Source organism: Girardinichthys multiradiatus, chromosome 10 (assembly GCF_021462225.1).
Source record: "Girardinichthys multiradiatus isolate DD_20200921_A chromosome 10, DD_fGirMul_XY1, whole genome shotgun sequence".
Taxonomy (NCBI): Eukaryota; Metazoa; Chordata; class Actinopteri; order Cyprinodontiformes; family Goodeidae; genus Girardinichthys; species Girardinichthys multiradiatus.
The window spans coordinates 18,582,592-18,602,482 of record NC_061803.1 but is presented as its reverse complement, the minus strand read 5'-3'; the positions used below and the strand labels follow the sequence as shown (position 1 = coordinate 18,602,482).

Sequence of the window (19,891 nt, the reverse complement as noted above, 5' to 3'; positions counted from 1 at the left end):
GCGTGAGTTGTTACCTGGTGAAAATACTTTTTTTAAATCACGTAGGATACATGAGAGGATAAAAACAGACCTCTTAAACATTCTGTACCCTCCTAAGATCAAAAGTGCATACCAAGCTGAGGGGTTCTATGTGATGTGCTTTTAAAAAAACAATTGATTTTAATCAAAATCTGAATTTGAATGTGGCTCTGCTGCGGTTCACTGGGGAGTAACTGAGTACTGTTGTACTGTATCAGTGGGGCCTTTTGTTATGGAGACTGATGTGAGGGTGGATGAAAGTAAAAAGACAAGTGAGGGAGGGTGTTGAGGTTAAAAGGGAGGGGCGTCGTTATGCAGCTCAAATGTCATGTTGCTTCTTAGCTCCTGCTGTCACTTGGTTTCTCTCCTAAACAGGAAGCACCCATGTTTAGTGCATTCTCCTATATGTAATCAGTCAGCTTTTAGCCACAGTTTAAGTACTATGGTGGTAATGGTGGGTGAATGGGTGCAAGTGTGGCTTTGTCTCCTGTTTTTGCCCTGAACACTCTTCTCTGTCCTCTGAAACAGAAAAAATAGATGATCTGCTTTGGGTGAGGATTACATTCAGATCTCCTTCTCCTCATTCTCACAGTCTTTCTTTCACCTTTTCTTTCCTTACTTTTGCTCTCTGTCACCACGGCTGCTACCGCTTGTAAAAATAGCAGCATTGTTATCATCACAGACTTGCCTGGCTTTTGACGGCCGCCTCCTTGAAGCACACAGGAAGCTCTCATGTCTTATTTATTTGCCCAGCTTGTTTGTTTTAGATTCCTTCTTCATCACCCTGTACATGTTCCTGTGCAGTTCGGAATACTTTGGAATTGGATTAGTTGCTTTAAGTATAAATAAGTATAGAAAAATATTTGTATTTCCCACTAGAAGATCCATCCGTCCGTCCGTCCGTCCGTCTGTCCGTTAGTCCTCGTCCGCCCGTCCATTTTATTCTAATAGGGATACTGAGAACTCTGGAAATTGGAATCTGGAAAAATGTTGAATTTTAAAATAAAAATATAGGGTAGGTTGTGTCAAAACACTCCAGTTTTGGATGTAGTGGAGTTTTAATTTTTAATCCTCTATCCCACTATATAATCAGATTTATTTTTCATACAGTAGAATCACCTTGCTCCAACTTTTTTTCACTTTGTATGCCTTCATCCGGCTCTGCTTTCCACACAAAACTGTCCCAACACCAACAATAGCTTTTATTACATTAAAATAAACTCTCATTATATTATTAGAGATTGTTTTTTTAAGGGTTGGAGCCATAAACTGGGAAACACAGAAAAGTCTATATGGAACCTTTAGTAATTTGTAGCCACACAGGTCAGTAGGTGAAGGATTGCCCAGGGAGGGGTAATGTAATCACCATATGTCCAATATCCCCAAACTGTCTGTTACAGTGGACTCTGCAATATCTCCTGGAGTGCATTACTCACAACCAGGAGGGGTGGGAGATCAGACAGATTAGCAGCAAGGTCACGTTGTCCCACTTTTTGGTGACAATAAAAAGGGCCCTTTTGCATGGTGTAGCAACCCGGTACTGCGACAAACCAAGTTATGCAATGTCTCGCTCGTAATGTCTGAGTGCTGCTCCATCTTGACCAAGCTGTCCTTATCCAGTCAGGAAAAGTGCAGATGCTGGTTAGTCACATTTGAAGCACTGAATGGACTGCTAAGTGATGTTAACTTACTTTGTCCTGCCTTAGGTTTTACTGGCTCTATAGTAAGATTAAACTAAGTGTCTTTTATTTTTTATTGTAAAAAACTAAGTCACGAAGAAGCAAGATCACATTTGATTTTGAATTTTTTAAGATTTTTGACCAAAATGTAGGGTTTAATTAACAAAACTAACAAAAACAACATTTTCAGACTGCTACTATTTGTATTTGTTGAGATTATGTTTAATTATTATTTCTTTACAATTCACTTTACTTAGGTTATTTTTAAAACTAATTGGAGCACAAAGGAATAATTTGGATTTTTTGAAGTAACCTGAGTTGACTAGACATGGGCCAGTTATTGGCATTAAAAGGTGTTTTAAAAGGTTTCACAGCAGCTAAAATCTTCCTACACAGAAATACCAGAGAAATGGTCAGAGTAAATGGAGAGTTCTCCAGGTGCTGTTGCATAAAGAGACATAGACCAGGGAGGGGTCAGGGGTTGCGAGGCAACAAAAAAAGCTATGAGCGTCATGTCTAATATGCATCCGACGGCAGGCTGGCTACGTGAGCAGATGAACTGACTAATATCAACTTGTTCTACTTGTGGTACTCAAAAGAGTAGAATGGTATGCTGCATTGGAAAAACCTATCAAATGAATAATATTGGTAAATATTGAAATAAAGCCATGACTTGTTATAAATAAGCAAAATTCAATCGTTGTGTCAATGTCTGTCAATGGCTTTTTGCTTTGGGGTCACAGCTAATGAGTGATCTGTCCATCTACTTGAAAACAAAATGTCAGTCTCAACAACATGGTTTTATTGAAGAGGTTATTTCTGCCTAAAGTCTGCTGTTTTGGCCATGAAAAGACTTAGGTTTAGTTTAGTAATTACTTCACGACCTTAGTACTTCTTTACTATTTAAAACATTTTATGCTGCATTAGGGGGCTGCGCAGTTTGTAGCACTGTTGCCTTGCAGCAAAAAGGTCCTGGGTTTGATTCCCGGCCTGGGGTCTTTCTGCATGGAGTTTGCATGTTCTCCCCGTGCATGCGTGGGTTCTCACTGTGTACTCCGGCTTCCTCCCACAGTCCAAAGACATGCCTGTTAGGTTAATTGGTCTCTCTAAATTGCCCTTAGGTGTATGAATGAGTGTGTGTGTGGTTGTTTGTGTGTTGCCCAGCGATGGACTGGCGATCTGTCCAGGGTGTGCCCCGCCTCTCGCCCATAGACTGCTGGAGATAGGCACCAGCTTCCCTGTGACCCACTATGGAATAAGCGGTAGAAAATGACTGACTGACTGACTATGCTGCATTAAAACTAGAGTCGCTAAATATATTGCAGGCATTGAGAGTCTGAATGCATGGAACATAAACAATTAGCAAACATGTATTCCATTCCAAGCAATTCTGCATATTGTGCACAGTAATATAGCAATACATTGTGCATTCCTTCTATATGGCCTAATGAGCACTTGAAAACTACTTCAAAATTTAGCAGGTGTTTATTGTATGTTTTTGCTTAAACCTAAATGTCAATAAAAAAACAAATAAATGTAATAGATAACATTAATATAACTGATATTTAGTGTGTTTGATTGCTTTTGCAGCAATAGCGATAATTGTTGCTTTTCTGTTTTAAATAAAAGTGATTATATAATGGTATACATTTTTGTTTTAAGTTTTTGGGTGAATACCCTGATACTGTGAACAATCACTTATCATACCTTGAGAATTTAATACTGGCCCAATTAATATTTTACGTGCCATCAAAATCAAATTGAACAGATGGATTTTATTAAACAGACTGTCAAATTCACATGTTTTCTTGGTCTCCTCATGTTTGCCGATCAAAATATTCATTCATTCATTCATTCATTCATGCTTTCATTTATCTTCTATACCGCTTATTCCATAGTGGGTCACGGGGAGCTGGTGGCTATCTCCAGCAGTCCTTGGGGGAGAGGCAGGGTACACCCTGGACAGGTCGCCAATCCATCGCAGGGCAACACAGAGACATACAGGTCAAACAACCATGCACACACTCATTCATGACCTTACTATTCTCAGGAATTAACAGTCATGTTTATGGACTGTGGGAGTCCAGGGCTTTCTGGCTGCAAGGCAACAGCGCTACTGACTGCGGCACCGTGCACACTCACCTAATGTGGGGCAGGTGGAGCTAAGGGCAATTTAGAGAGACCAATTAACCTAGCAGTCATGTTTTTGGACTTTGGGAGGAAGCTGGCGTACCCTGTGAGAACCCATGCATACACAGGGAGAACATGCAAACTCCATGCAGAAAGACCCCCAGCTGGGAGTCGAACCCAGGATCTTCTTGCTGCGAGGCAACAGTTTCTACCAAAATAGATACAATAAATATAAATGATAATAATATTGTAACTATAATAATATCAAAGTGGAATGATAAAAGTTAAATCTTTTTATATAGTGTTTTTTTAATACCATGATATTTTTGCATAAAATTAAGCTATTTTTTAATTGTTTTTCAAAAAAAAAAAACTTGTTTTCAAAAGATTTGTTTGACACTCTTTTATATGTCTCACTATTTATCATGTTTCTGCCATTGTAGAATCCACCATAAACTCTAAAGTGTATTAGAGGGTGCTTATGGAGAACCTGAGACTGATCTCAGACTGATGTTAGACACTGGTAGATGGCTCCAAGAAGCATCTCACTGAAGTTATTTTATCCATAGGGAGTAATGCTAGTATTTAAGGAGTAGGATGTCTTAGCTTTTCCTGAGCTAGAAATATTCATTAATACAAAATAAATTGTTGTTGATTAATTACAATTATATCAATTTATTTTCCATGGATAAATAAAAACAACACTGAACAGCAATATGTGAGCATTTCTGCATACATAAACTGAATTTTCAATGGGTACATGCTTTATAGTATTAAAATTATTATTATTATTTATGTATTAAAACCTTAAAATACATTATACAGTCAAAGTGTATAGATTTGGGATCAGTTATTGTACTGTTGTGTTATTCTGGCTGAGCTTTTTTTCACCTGGGTCAGACTTAGCCCAAACTATTGACTAATGGTTGTCTTGCCAACAAACATGGTCTTTGGTGCTATGTAGTTATTTTTTGACAGATGACTCATATCAGTTGTATTGGTAAGAGAAGGTTGACCTAATGTGAAGCAGGTGGAGCCACCCACATCTATGATTTGGATGGAGTTCCGCTTTTATTTAAATTTGGAAACATTTACCAGTTTAACGTGTGCTGGAGAAGAAAGCAATAATTGAAGATGTCAACAATAAATTATACTTTAGCAGCTTAAATGGCTTCATATATCCTTTCTCACACTGTAATTGCAGATTGGTAGCAAATAATTAAGGGAGGATTTAAAACAACTCCGGTTATGTACGGTTATTTACTCAGTTTACTTTACCCTTCGAAGTATAAATTTGGGATAGGTAGAGCTTACATCTAATTTATATTTTTTAATTAGAAAATTTTTGCTGCATAGCTCAGGAGACTTATAACAGTATTTCAGTTTTAGAATGGCACCACCTCCACACATCTCATTGGCTAAATCCAAAATTAGATCTGTTTTGGAGTCGCAAGGGAAAGAGACACAGCAGTCGACATGCAGCTGCGGGCTGTGGGAAATGGGGGTGGGGGTTACAGCCTCCCTAGTTAACACCAGTGTGTCACCCAGTCATTGCCTGGGGGCTAGTATGATGGAACCAGCAGAGCAGAGGCTTCAACTGCATGTCTATCATTTCACCATTTCCTAGTCGGTGGTATATGTCACCTCTGACAGCCTTTGATATCCTTTAGAGCCTCAAGTGTGTGCTCTTTATAGTCACAATCTGTTAGCTGGGGAGAGGCTCTATCTTGCTGCCCACAGAGCTTTTGTAGGACATCCCAGTCAGTCGGCAGCAGAGGGCGGGAGGAAGGGAGTTTCCTGGCCATCTGTTAGCTCCTCTGACCTACTATCTGCCACAACTGGAACAGTGTCCTTCTCAAGCCCTGCCCACCCCCTCTCAGCTTCCACAACACTGCCTTTAATCTCAGTGTTTGTCTCCTAAAGGCATCCACCATACCAGTAGAGGAGTTCATCTGCTGCTCATCATGCTTAGGTGCTTAGGCTAGGCTGGAAGGAAGGTTACATCACAAAGGACCCTAATTAGATAGTCTGCCATGTGTGGGATAGCTGTCTATAAGGAGGCAGACAATCTACCTTCTTGGTAGTGAAAGTGTTAATTCTGTGCCTATGTGGATTCTTTCTTTGCTGGCTCCTCAGCACCAGTCCTGAACTTTCCGATAGTGTGAGGTCACGGCACCCATCCAATCCTGGCTGGATGTTTCCAGTGCCACGTAACATGCAGCAGAGCCTCCTGGTTATTTGGTCCTCTGCAGCATGAAATAAGGGCAACAGGAGCCACCAGCTGTGGCCTGTTGCTCTTTAAAGTCAAGAGGCGACGCAGTGCCACGTAACCATGAAGGCTCCGAGTGCACTGTTGTGTTTCATGCTATGCTACTTATGATGGAAACAGTGTGTTTCGTGCGTGTCTTTAATCCACATTCTGGTAATCCGACCAAATACAAAGGTAACCTAAATCAAAAGCCATTAGACTTCAGAGCTGCTCCCATCCTGTCAGCAGTAGGTCTCAGTTTACTGTCCATGTGTAACCATATTTCCATTGAATAACTACAAACATGAATTGCTTTTTCTACTTTGTCAGTTAGTGGTAAGATGTGTAAATGTCAAATGTCGAAACATGTTTTTCAGACCTACTGATGAAATTTAGCTATTTAACCTCCATTAGCTATTAATTTTACAACAACCACCAACAGACCTCAGAACTGATTGATTTGAGCTTGTTTGCACTTAAGTCAGAACCTACTTGTAGATAAGAAGATTAATGACTCCCTTAAGCCTGCAGAGTAAATATTGGACTGTATCCAAGAAATTACTAGCTTAACTTAGTTTAGGAAAAGGACTGGAAACAGTGGACAATGTTGAATATAGCTGGTTTCTTGGAAAGTTCCTGTGGCTGTCAAATAAATAATCACTTATTACAATCAATTTTCAGATGGTTCCTGGTTTCTGTTCCTGTTTCCTGTTGCTCATGAAAACTAAAGATACATGCTTAACATGGAAAAAATTATATAAACAACATCTGTGGAGGGTAAATATCTGACGTGTTTTACCTTTGTGGAGTTGTTGACTGGGTCGTGGAAGTTTGGTTCTTTGGTCTACATGTGTTTTGTGGATCTGAAGAAAGCTTGCAACTGAGTCCTCCAAGGCATTTTGTCGGAAGTGCTTTATGAGTATGGAATGCTTTAGGGATGCTTTAAGGTCTGATTTTCATGTCTCCAAAGCCAGACCTGTGTCTGCATTCTCGGCCAAAATTTGGTCTCTGTGAGGGCTGCCTCTTGTCACTGATCCTGTTTGTGATGTTTACTGGCTGGATCTCAAGGCGTAGTTAAGGAGAGGAGCATTCTTGCTTTGTCAGAGTATTTTGCTTTTTGTGGATAATGTTGTTCTGTTGGCATCTTCAAGCCATGACTCTGTTCTCAGCCAAAAGTGAAACGGCTGGGATGAGAGTCAGCTTCTCTTAAGTTGGAGGTCATGGTTCACAATGTGAAAGAGGTACTGAAGGTCATTCACTGCCTCAAGCATAGGAATTCAAGAATCTTGGTGACTTGTTCACAAGTGATGACAGGATGGACCAGGAGATGATAGATGGCTTTGGGCCTTGTCTGTAGTAATGGGGGAGCAGCTGCGACCTGTTGAGGGAAAAAACAAAAAGCTTAGGCAAACCCACAGCTCTCAGTATGTCTACATTTTAAAACCTCACCTATGACCATGAGACACTTCCCTCTGGAGCAGGGATGTAACAGCTACTTTAGGATGTCTCTCTGCTGCAACACACCTGAATCACATTATTTGGTCATTAGCAGGAGTCTGTAGAACTTAAATGCATGCGGAGGGATAACTGCATGAATTCAGCCATTTGATTCAAGCATGTTGGACCAGGGACAGAACACCGGTTCTCAAGGATTGGAGTTTGACACCCCTGCTTTGGAAGTTTTTTGGACCAAGAACTCAATGTAGGAACTTGTTTAGGGTTTTAGCACATTTGGGCACAACAATTAGCAAATGTTATAGTTTTTTTGGCTTACAACTGCAATAAGATTAAGACCAGTATCACATCAATCCCACTTTTGGGGTTGCAGCAAGAGTGTACTGGGCTCAAATCCTGGCCTTCCTGTATGGAGTTTGCATGTTCTCTCAGAGCGTCTCTGATTTACCCTCGCTACTCCAGTCTCCTCCCCATGGTTCAAAAATTTGCATCCTGGGTTATATGGTCACTATAAGTTGCTCTTAATTGTGTGTGTGCAAAGTTTTTAGCCCACTGGGTTGCCCTGTGATGGACTGGCAACCTGTCCAGTGGCCTGTTGGCATCTGAAAGCTGGAGATAGTCACCAGCTGCCTCCATTATCCTGCAAGGATTAAAGACTGTTAGCAATGTAAATAAAATATAATGCATGTAACATTGGACTTTTGATTTAGCTGTTCTTAGTTACAAAGTTTTCTCAGTCAGGTATTAAAGTGTAAAAAGTAAAATGTCTGTGTGGTTGTACTGTTACAAAAGGGAAGGCATGAAATTAGCTATACCTTATTTTGATAAACTGTTATTTCTGGGCTTAGGTTAATTGGTCTCTCTAAATTGTCCTTAGGTGTGAATGAATGTGTGCATGGTTGTTTGTCCTGTGTGTCTCTGTGTTGCCCTGCAATGGACTGGCGAACTGTACCCCGCCTCTCGTCCATAGACCGCTGGAGATATGCACCAGCTCCCAAGCTACCCTAAACGGAAGAAGCGGGTATAGAAAATGGATGGATGTATGTTATTTATTTCAAACATCACTTTTTTAAATTCAAATTTCAGTTTTCTTGACATTTTTATTTACTAAATAGTATTTTTTGTACTAAATAAATAGTTACACAGATTTCTGTTGCGTTTGTTTCAACTGATTGTTTTACACAAGTAGACGTTTAAGGAAAAAAAATTACGAGTTTGTACCTTTTCATTAAAATGTATAATTTTATTTTCATTAAAAAAAGATTGATTTAATATATATATATATATATATATATATATATATATATATATATATATATATATAGAACAGACCAAAAGTTTGGACACACCTTCTCATTCAAAAAGTTTTCTTTATTTTCATGACTATGAATATTGTAGCTTCACACTGAAGGCATCAAAACTATGAATTAACACATTTGGAATTATATACTGAACAAAAAAGTGTGAAACAACTGAAAATATGTCTTATATTCTAGGTTCTTCAAAGTAGCCACCTTTTGCTTTGATTACTGCTCCGCACAATCTTGGCATTCTGTTGATGAGCTTCAAGAGGAAGTCACCTGAAATGGTTTTCACTTCACAGGTGTGCCCTGTCAGGTTTAATAAGTGGGATTTCAAGCCTTATAAATGGGGTTGGGACCATCAGTTGTGTTGTGCAGGAGGTGGATAAAGTACACAGCTAATAGTCCTACTGAATAGACTGTTAGAATTTGTATTATGGCAAGAAAAAAGCTACTAAGTAAAGAAAAACAAGGGGTCATCATTACTTTAAGAAATGAAGATCAGTCAGTCCGAACAATTGGGAAAACTTTGAAAGTGTCCCCAAGTGCAGTCACAAAAACCATCAAGCGCTACAAAGAAACTAGCTCACATGAGGACCGCCCCAGGAAAGGAAGACCAAGAGTCACTTCTGTTGCGGACAATAAGTTCATCCGAGTCACCAGCCTCAGAAATCGCAGGTTAACAGCAGCTCAGATTAGAGAACAGGTCAATGCCACACAAAGTTCTAGCAGCAGACACATCTCTAGAACAACTGTTAAGAGGAGACTGTGTGAATTAGGCCTTCATGGTAAAATAGCTGCTAGGAAACCACTGCTGAGGACAGGCAACAAGCAGAAGAGACTTGTTTGGGCTAAAGAACACAAGGAATGGACATTAGACCAGTGGAAATTTGTGCTTTGGTCTGATGAGTCCAAGTTTGAGATCTTTGGTTCCAACCACCGTGTCTTTGTGCGGCGCAGAAGAGGTGAATGGATGGACTCTACATGCCTGGTTCCCACCGTGAAGCATGGAGGAGGAGGTGTGATGGTGTGGGGGTGCTTTGCTGGTGACACTGTTGGGGATTTATTCAAAATTGAAGGCATACTGAACCAGCATGGCTACCACAGCATCTTACAGCGGCATGCTATTCCATCCGGTTTGCGTTTAGTTGGACCATCATTTATTTTTCAACAGGACAATGACCCCAAACACACCTCCAGGCTGTGTAAGGGCTATTTGACCAAGAAGAAGAGTGATGGGGTGCTGCGCCAGATGACCTGGCCTCCACAGTCACCGGACCTGAACCCAATCAAGATGATTTGGGGTGAGCTGGACCGCAGAGTGAAGGCAAAAGGGCCAACAAGTGCTAAGCATCTCTGGGAACTCATTCAAGACTGTTGGAAAACCATTTCAGGTGATTACCTCTTGAAGCTCATCAACAGAATGCCAAGAGTGTGCAGAGCAGTAATCAAAGCAAAAGGTGGCTACTTTGAAGAACCTAGAATATAAGACATATTTTCAGTTGTTTCACACTTTTTTGTTCAGTATATAATTCCACATGTGTTAATTAATAGTTTTGATGCCTTCAGTGTAAAGCTACAATATTCATAGTCATGAAAATAAAGAAAACTCTTTGAATGAGAAGGTATGTCCAAACCTTTGGTCTATACTGTATATACAGGTCCTTCTCAAAATATTAGCATATTGTGATAAAGTTCATTATTTTCCATAATGTCATGATGAAAATTTAACATTCATATATTTTAGATTCATTGCACACTAACTGAGATATTTCAGGTCTTTTATTGTCTTAATACGGATGATTTTGGCATACAGCTCATGAAAACCCAAAATTCCTATCTCACAAAATTAGCATATCATTAAAAGGGTCTCTAAACGAGCTATGAACCTAATCATCTGAATCAACGAGTTAACTCTAAACACCTGCAAAAGATTCCTGAGGCCTTTAAAACTCCCAGCCTGGTTCATCACTCAAAACCCCAATCATGGGTAAGACTGCCGACCTGACTGCTGTCCAGAAGGCCACTATTGACACCCTCAAGCAAGAGGGTAAGACACAGAAAGAAATTTCTGAACGAATAGGCTGTTCCCAGAGTGCTGTATCAAGGCACCTCAGTGGGAAGTCTGTGGGAAGGAAAAAGTGTGACAGAGAACGCTGCACAACGAGAAGAGGTGACCGGACCCTGAGGAAGATTGTGGAGAAGGGCCGATTCCTGACCTTGGGGGACCTGCGGAAGCAGTGGACTGAGTCTGGAGTAGAAACATCCAGAGCCACCGTGCACAGGTGTGTGCAGGAAATGGGCTACAGGTGCCGCATTCCCCAGACCTGGGCTACAGAGAAGCAGCACTGGACTGTTGCTCAGTGGTCCAAAGTACTTTTTTCGGATGAAAGCAAATTCTGCATGTCATTCAGAAATCAAGGTGCCAGAGTCTGGAGGAAGACTGGGGAGAAGGAAATGCCAAAATGCCAGAAGTCCAGTGTCAAGTACCCACAGTCAGTGATGGTCCGGGGTGCCGTGTCAGCTGCTGGTGTTGGTCCACTGTGTTTTATCAAGGGCAGGGTCAATGCAGCTAGCTATCAGGAGATTTTGGAGCACTTCATGCTTCCATCTGCTGAAAAGCTTTATGGAGATGAAGATTTCATTTTTCAGCACGACCTGACACCTGCTCACAGTGCCAAAACCACTGATAAATGGTTTACTGACCATGGTATCACTGTGCTCAATTGGCCTGCCAACTCTCCTGACCTAAACCCCATAGAGAATCTGTGGGATATTGTGAAGAGAACGTTGAGAGACTCAAGACCCAACACTCTGGATGAGCTAAAGGCCGCTATCGAAGCATCCTGGGCCTCCATAAGACCTCAGCAGTGCCACAGGCTGATTGCCTCCATGCCACGCCGCATTGAAGCAGTAATTTCTGCCAAAGGATTCCCGACCAAGTATTGAGTGCATAACTGTACATGATTATTTGAAGGTTGACATTTTTTGTATTAAAAACACTTTTCTTTTATTGGTCGGATGAAATATGCTAATTTTGTGAGATAGGAATTTTGGGTTTTCATGAGCTGTATGCCAAAATCATCCGTATTAAGACAATAAAAGACTTGAAATATTTCAGTTAGTGTGCAATGAATCTAAAATATATGAATGTTAAATTTTCATCATGACATTATGGAAAATAATGAACTTTATCACAATATGCTAATATTTTGAGAAGGACCTGTATATAACATTGATCATCCAAATTTATTTGTTTTGATTTTGATATTTAAGGACACATATGAGGGGTTAGGGTTTCACACCTGAATAAAATGTATAGTAATCTAATTAGTTATATATAATAAAAAGATATAATTCTTATAATTGGCAAATTAAAGTTAAAACATGATTGCAGAACCTGTTACAGAGGCCTGTAGTCAGTGTACATTCTGCTGCTGGAGAATGAGCACCTTGGCCCACAGTGTCACCTTCCTGGTATTTTGGTGTTCAAACAGACAAAAAAAATCAAGATAAAAATTTGTGATGCATTTCTTGCAAACATTTACATCCGGGAAAGTCATCTTAATTTATTGCTGTAATAATAACTGAGGAGACAGCTCAGCAGCAGTCAAATTAGTTTATTTAATAACCTCTGTCTGCTATACAGCATTAAGGCTTTGAAAATGTCAGCAGACCGCTGGAACATTTTGAGATAAGGTAGGAGTATTTACCTACTAGGAAAAGCACAGAGAAGCTGCTGTTACGGTGGCGCTAACTCTGCTGATTGCAAATAAAAATTGTTTATAAAAGCTTAAAATATCTCACCATCATATGTTCTTTGCCGTTTTTTTTTGCTAAAAAAGGAAACTATTTTATTGAGCTGTTTTGTCAGACTTCTCTCAATCTTTCATGCACACACAGTTATGGCTCCACTCATGAATAAATAATGGCTGTTCACGACAGAAAAGCCCGTTATTTTGTCGCTGGATCTCAGCCTGCTGTTTAGAGACTTAGGAGCTGTGCTTTATGATGTTAATATTATAGTTTATTTTGAGGCTTAGTATGCAATTTTTTGTTTGTAAATATTAACTACTACAACTACAGGTATAGAAACCATCTCCAAAAGTATAGCTTACAGTATGGCCTGTGTTTGTTTTTAAATATTTGCTTAAAACATCAGGATAAAAACATTACATTTTGAAATAAAAATGTTGTGCACAAGAAAATATCGGTATTGTTAGATATTTAAATAGAGATATATGTATCGAATCAGAAATCCAAAATCCTGGATTGTAGCATCACTACTGTCAACTGTATTTTAAAACTGCACGTTGCCATAGAATCGGCTCCATATTGCTAGAGTAAACTGAAGTAACTCTGTTACTTACTTGTGCATCTCACTAAAAGGAGTTCAAACCATAACAGTTGTAAACTGTAATGTTTTAAAATCTTAGGATATCTTGTTACGACAAAACGACCATATCTATAAGTGATGCATGAACACATAAAGATATAAAATTTGCTTGTGAGAGGAGGCTGGATCTATTTCAGAGCTCTCTTCTGTAGGTTTTCCAAGGGAAATGACTGAAGAGCAGCAAAACACTGGAATCCCATTCTATTTAACACACTTTTTGTCACTGAGTGATGTGTTAACTGACTAACGCTATAAAAGAGCTTGAGCTAAAAAATAATTGCACTTCAGGGAACAAAGTGTGTGGACAGAAAAAGTTGAGAAGACTGTGAGAGAGCACTGAATTAGTGTTGCGAATCGAATGCAAGGTGCTGCATACGAAATCATCTCAGAAGACAGAAAAAAGAGGCTTTTTAAGATTAGGCTTACTGTGTGTGTGCGCAGCTGCAGAGGGCCTTCATTAACATGCAAGAGGTGGTTATGTAAACTGCCTTGTTGTTAGATCAGACTGAATGTGAGAAGTTGAGGCCTAAAAACACAGCCCTCTGTCTCCATGAGAGCAACTCCAGTGTTTCTGATTGATTTTTTCACCCCTCTATGTTTGATTACTGGTGTGAAATGAAGTAGCTCCGAGGCCTTGAGGAAATGCAGCAGATCTCTCTAACAAAACAGTCGATCAAAGTAAATTGCATTAGATCTGCATTGAAAGTGCTGGTCAAGTTATTATCGTATTATGGATTCAGTGATGTGTTTCTCCTGTATCCATCTTCATATCAACATCTTCTAAACATCTGGCCATAATGTTGATAAGTGCAGCAGCAGTACTCCCCTGAACGTATGTGATTTCTGTTTGCCTAATCAGGTCAATATATCGAACCTCTTTGTTATAAGAGCCCCTTGCTGCATGTGATGAGACCATTACAGATGATCTAAGTGGACGATAGAAGGCACCAATCAAAAATGCTGGAATTTAGGCCCAATTATCCTATCAGAACTGGTGTAATTCAGGTCTGTAGGCCACGTCATTTGCACGCATCTTTTCAGCTCTGCTCAGAAATGTTATACTGAGGTCAGAGCTTTGTGACGGCCACTCAAAAATGTTGACTTTTTGTCCTTGAGCCACTTCCTAACTATTTTGGCGGTATGCTTAGGGTCTTGCCTGTTTGGCAGATCCATTTGCACCCACATTTTTACTTCCAAGCTAATGTCATGAAATGTTGCTTAACTATTCTCACAAGAACTTCCTACTTCATTGTCATGTTTTTCTCAGGTTTGAAAGCTTCCTTCTTTTCCTCCAAAAGTAACATTGGTCATTATGGCCAAACACTTTTAGTGTTATCAGACAACAGGACATGCCACAAAAAATTAAGGTCTTTGTTCCTGAGTGCATTCATAATCTGGCTTCTTATGTTGCTTTTGTATTAATGGCTTCTCCCTCTCTGAGTGGCCTTTCAGCCCATATTTTACTGAGGATATCTGTCCAGCTTCAGCAATCAACTTCAAAAGGTATTTTCCTTGTGTTCTGGGGTTGATTCGCACATTTTGCACCAAAACACGATCATTACTGGGACACAGACCCTGTCTTCTTGCTGAAAGGTATGATGGCTTTCCATGGTGTTTAATCTTTTTATATAATGAATAATCCTGACATACTGCCTGATTTCTTTGAGTTATAACTGTATATAAACATCTGAATTTGATGAGCAAAAAACAAACAAAACAACAATTATCTAAGAAAACCTATTCTATATTCTGGGATTGAACAACTGGAAATACATTTAGTAATCCTGACATTAAACAAGAAAAGCTAAATCTGATTCAGTCTCAGACAGTAAGGAGAAAAAACATGATTGTATGTTTTTTTATTACATTGTACAAATGTCAGTGTTTTGTACACATGTGATATTTCTGTATAACTCCTAATGTTAGTAGACATACTAATTCTAAGGTAAATTGGTTTATTGCTTAAGTGTTGTTTTCACTGCTTTTCTTTGATTGAGGATAATTAAAAATGTAAATAGTTCAACTTTTACCAGATGAAATTACACAGTACCTCAAATATGACAATTCCTTAGTAATCTCACATGACTTTGCTTTCCATTGAGACCAGGGGTAAATATACCATCAACTTGTAGATGCGAATATATTCTCCATTTAATTTGGCCGAGTCTTTCCAGACAGGAGAAAAAATTAATAAAATAGGCTTGAGGTTACAGAGAAATAAGATCTTAAAAATATCCAATCATTTTATGTTGTTTTTGCAGTTACTTCACACAAGTGATGGTCTTAAAACATCAGGTAATGTTTTGTTGAAGCCAGTTAAAAGGCACCACTTATTATGTAGAAGTCATGAGCTCCAATTCCTTCCTGCCTTTCTCTAAACTTATTGTGGTTTTAGTCTTTTCTAAAAAAAAATATGCTTGGCTAAAAATCCCCCAAGAAATGATTTGGCACAAAATCCTTTTTGTTTGACTACATTTTTTTAATCTCTTGAAGTACTGCTGCATAAATTGTATCTATGTTTTGATTAGCAGTTTCTAAGAAAGAGGCATCCACCTTAAAATTTACAGTTATTTTACTTTAACTAGAAGTCATATTGCAGTCATATTGCATAAAAGTGTCATTCCCCTGCAGAAAAAGAGAAGAAAAAGCTAAAATAATGTTAAAATATTTCAGCAAGTTCGTAAAACTACAAGTACCTTCATACCAGTCATGAGAAAAAGAAAGTTCGCTCTTTTCAACTCTGGGGTTTTTATGTATCGGTATATCATAAAATTGTAGACCGAGAGGGTGGTCTGCATTTCTAAGGCTCTTTGTCATTTCCCTCACGACATCTCTCATCAGTTGCTGTTGTCGAACTACTTTTGCCATTAAGGTTGGGTTAGTGATGACTGACTGATGCTCAGAACTGCCCAACAAGCAATAAATCTGGCAATAACTCTAAACCAATTTATTATTACTTCATTTAACTGGAAAAGTCTTACAAAAATCTTTGTCTCCATTGTAGGTTTTTGCCACCTATCCAAATGAGGACTACGACAGGCGTAATGAAGATGTGGATCCAATGGCCGCATCGGCAGAGTACGAGCTGGAGAAGAGGGTGGAGAGGCTGGACCTGTTTCCTGTGGAGCTGGAGAAAGGTATTATGCTTCAAAATGAATGAAACTCTTGCAGGCAAGTTTGTTTAAAGCAGTAATGGTCCAAACATTTCCTGTATTGTGAACAGCTCGAGGCACCAGATTGATGGTTTAAGAAGAAACATAATCCACTATGTCATCTTTATTAGGAGGGTTTAATTGTTGTTGCTCATATAAAAAAGCCTGGAGTCATCTGCTTTCTGACAGCCATCCGCAAATCCTTCCTTCAATTGTTCCCCAGTGAGGCACAGTGAGAGCACTCTTTCAACATTATGTTGCATTAATATATGCATGCAGGACTATGTTTAGCTTTCTGTTTAGGGCATATTTCATGTGATACCATATGCAGCAACATGTGGGCTGCTGTGTGCACTTTCTGCATCAGGAAAACTGTAAAATGAGATGTAATCCCACACTTCCAAGTAAATGTTAATCTTCTTTTTGTCCTTAAGAAAAAGAGAAGCATGTGCATCCTTTTTATAACAGCTGTAACTAAATCTCACCTTGCAGCGAATGTTGACATGTTGAAAAGGTCACATCAGACTCGGTCCTTATTTAACCCATGATCAGGTACAATGTTTGTTTTAAAAATCTTTTCAGGAGGATTTGCTTTCAGACTTGAAATTGATTTACAGCAAAGATATTCCACACATCTGCAGTAGACTGCTACCATATACGCATAACATAAAAAAATGCTAAAGTTTAAGATGAAAGGAGAAGAAGTCCAAAAGGAGAGAGAAAAACAGTGTTTTGCCAAAGATTATACCTACAGCACCAGTCACACTGACAGATATCTTTTCTAAAAATGTGTTAAAATAAAATAAAATAAATTAGGCTTTTATTGCAGAAAAAGTTTGAAAAATAAAACTTTTTATTAAGTATGTTTTTTCAGTTGGGGGGAAAATCCCTCATTAATAAATAATTGTTTCTAACAAAATCACAGGTTTTTGGCAGATCTAACTATTCCTATAAAATAAATGTAACTGACACATTTTTATAGCTGATACTTTACTTTTTTGAGTACAGGAGAGGATTTTTAAAATAATACATTACTTATTATTTTATTAGACTATATATATGATCTAAATATAATTTTCATTATTATTGTTAAGAAATTTACTATGTTCTCTATTCTTATCTAATTTATTGCATCATACTTGCCATTACCTTTGATTTTATCTCAAATATTTTAATCTTGTACATTTATTTCTGATATTTTATAGTTTATGTTTTAGAACTTTAAGGTCTCCATTAGTACTAATAATATATTTTCTATTTATTTATTGTTTTTTCACTACATAATTGCATTTAATAAATTCCTTGTCCACTGGAATTGACTGATTTAATCTAATGGTTTATTTATTTATTTTTGCTTAAATTTACTAAGCTCAACAATTTGTAGGGTGTATTTTATGATGGTCTGCCTCCATCCTGAGCAAAGACTTTTGTGTTGCACTTGTTTAGTATAAAAAATGCTCCACAAACAAAGTTTGACCGACTGATTGATTGATGTGACACAGGGTCTTAGCAACTCTTCAAAATGGGAAGACAAGAGAACATCCCTTTTAAGTAAGGCAGATGTGCATCGATCCTCATAAGTGAGAAAATAGCAACAAGAAAATTGCTTCTTGACTAAATGTGCAAATATTTAGAGTCAGAGAAATAAAAGTAAATGTTTAAAACGACTGGAACTGCGACAATCGAGGCTAGGACGAGGACTTAGCTTTATCATGCCACCACACACAGGATGATATGGAAGGTATAAATAATCTCCAAAGCTTGAGAGACATGCAGAGGGGCAACCAGTAAACAGAGTCCAGGCAGGAAAAAGCCTTTTTTGTCCTACCATCACAAACATCAGCATGTGGACTTTGCTAATTCCTATTGGGACTTTACCTGGAACCTGGCGCATAGATCAGATAAGACTAAGACGAACTCCAGGTAAGTGTCGCCTAAAACAAAGGATGAATATAAGGAAAAGCTGGTTTTCTCTGGTAATTGTTGGCTTGATCTTCACCACTCTCTTTTAGATGGAGATGGCTTGGGCATCAGTATTATTGGGATGGGTGCAGGAGCTGACATGGGCCTGGAGAAACTGGGGATCTTTGTGAAGACGGTGACAGAAGGAGGAGCAGCACACAGGGATGGCAGGTGAATATGTTCACAATGAAACCTGATCCAGGACAGAGCTAAACATCCATGGCCAAACTGTGAAGTAAACTGGAAAGCTTTTACTTATTCATATCCTGAGGCTGTTGTAAGTATTAGAGACTTCACTTGGTTTCTGTCTGTAACAAACTAGGACATTTTTGTTTTTATCATCAAATTTTATGATTAATCTAAACGACAAATCTTTCAGTCAATCAGCTATCATAAACAACACATATTTGATATTTCATTTTTGATTAGACTCATCAAATGTTTTTAATAGTGGAAATCATACATTTTTAAACAAAGCAACTAATCCAAATGTCAATTTTTATTACTAAGCTGGACATCTTTCAACTAACCATTTAGACTATACATTTTTTATGTATAGTCTAACATTTTTAATTAATCAAATTGAACTATATTTAAAAAAATTAATTTGATTAGTCATACCATTTTTTAAAATTATTTGGTGAATCTAAATGAGTAAATTTTCAAACAAGTGATTTATCAACTCATCTAAATAGCACTTGTTTTTTTGAATATTTGATTAATCCAAACACATTTTTTTAATTATTCGTTTAATCTAAGTGGTAAATTGTTTGATTAATGTACTAAGCCTAAGATCAAATTTCCTCTTATCTAAATCTTATCTAAAGCAGTTTTAATCCAGTTTATTGGTTTGACAGACAAATCTATTATTTAATGCATGCTACAGAAAAATGATTAAGAAGTTTGATATGCCACAATGTACAAAACAGCCTGGAGGTATATAATGCCAACTTAAGCATGACATAAATGAACAAAATAAAGTCTTTATTTTCTATGTATTAAAACATAAAAAGCCAGAATGTTCAGCATGTTGTAAATGTCAAATATAATAACTGAACAGCAAATCAACAAATTCAGGACTTATTTCAGTCATTAGTGCACATCGTAAAGGACAAATAATAGGTTTTGATTAAACCATTTATTTAAATGTATTGATGAAGAATGGAACATATCCATGTAAGAAGTGTTCATTATTTGTGAGTTTGATACGATTGGCTGCATTAGGTCTGCGCATTAACATGCAGGTAGGGCGTCAGTCAGTCCAGACAACATGTTGAACTTCATAGATTGCATTCAGCAGCTTAAAAATTCAAATGCTCAGTTTGCCCTCACCTAACCTGACATGCTCCACATTTTAAACCCATTCAGGATTTAAAAGCGTGAAAAAAAAACTTCAGAGGAAATCAAATCAAGTAAATTCTGAAAAAATTAGGAGTCTGGTAATGATAATAATAGTTTTGAGTAGTTCTGTTTATTGTGTTTCAAATATTTTGGCTTTTGCTGCCAAGGTTAAGGAATGTAGTTTATCTTTAGTGGGTTTATCAGGCAGT

At 38.1% G+C, this 19,891-nt stretch overlaps 1 protein-coding gene across 3 annotated transcripts in view; it reads left to right on the top strand.

Annotated features, from left to right (window-relative positions):
* Window positions 1-19,891, top strand: part of LOC124875019 (neurabin-2-like) — a 34,552-nt gene that overhangs the window by 8,675 nt on the left and 5,986 nt on the right. For all 3 annotated transcript variants that reach the window (XM_047376781.1, XM_047376780.1, XM_047376779.1), the window contains 2 exons: window positions 16,232-16,364; window positions 18,392-18,512. In XM_047376781.1, coding sequence (XP_047232737.1) covers window positions 16,232-16,364; window positions 18,392-18,512 — 254 coding nt within the window. The remainder of the gene's footprint in view (window positions 1-16,231; window positions 16,365-18,391; window positions 18,513-19,891) is intronic.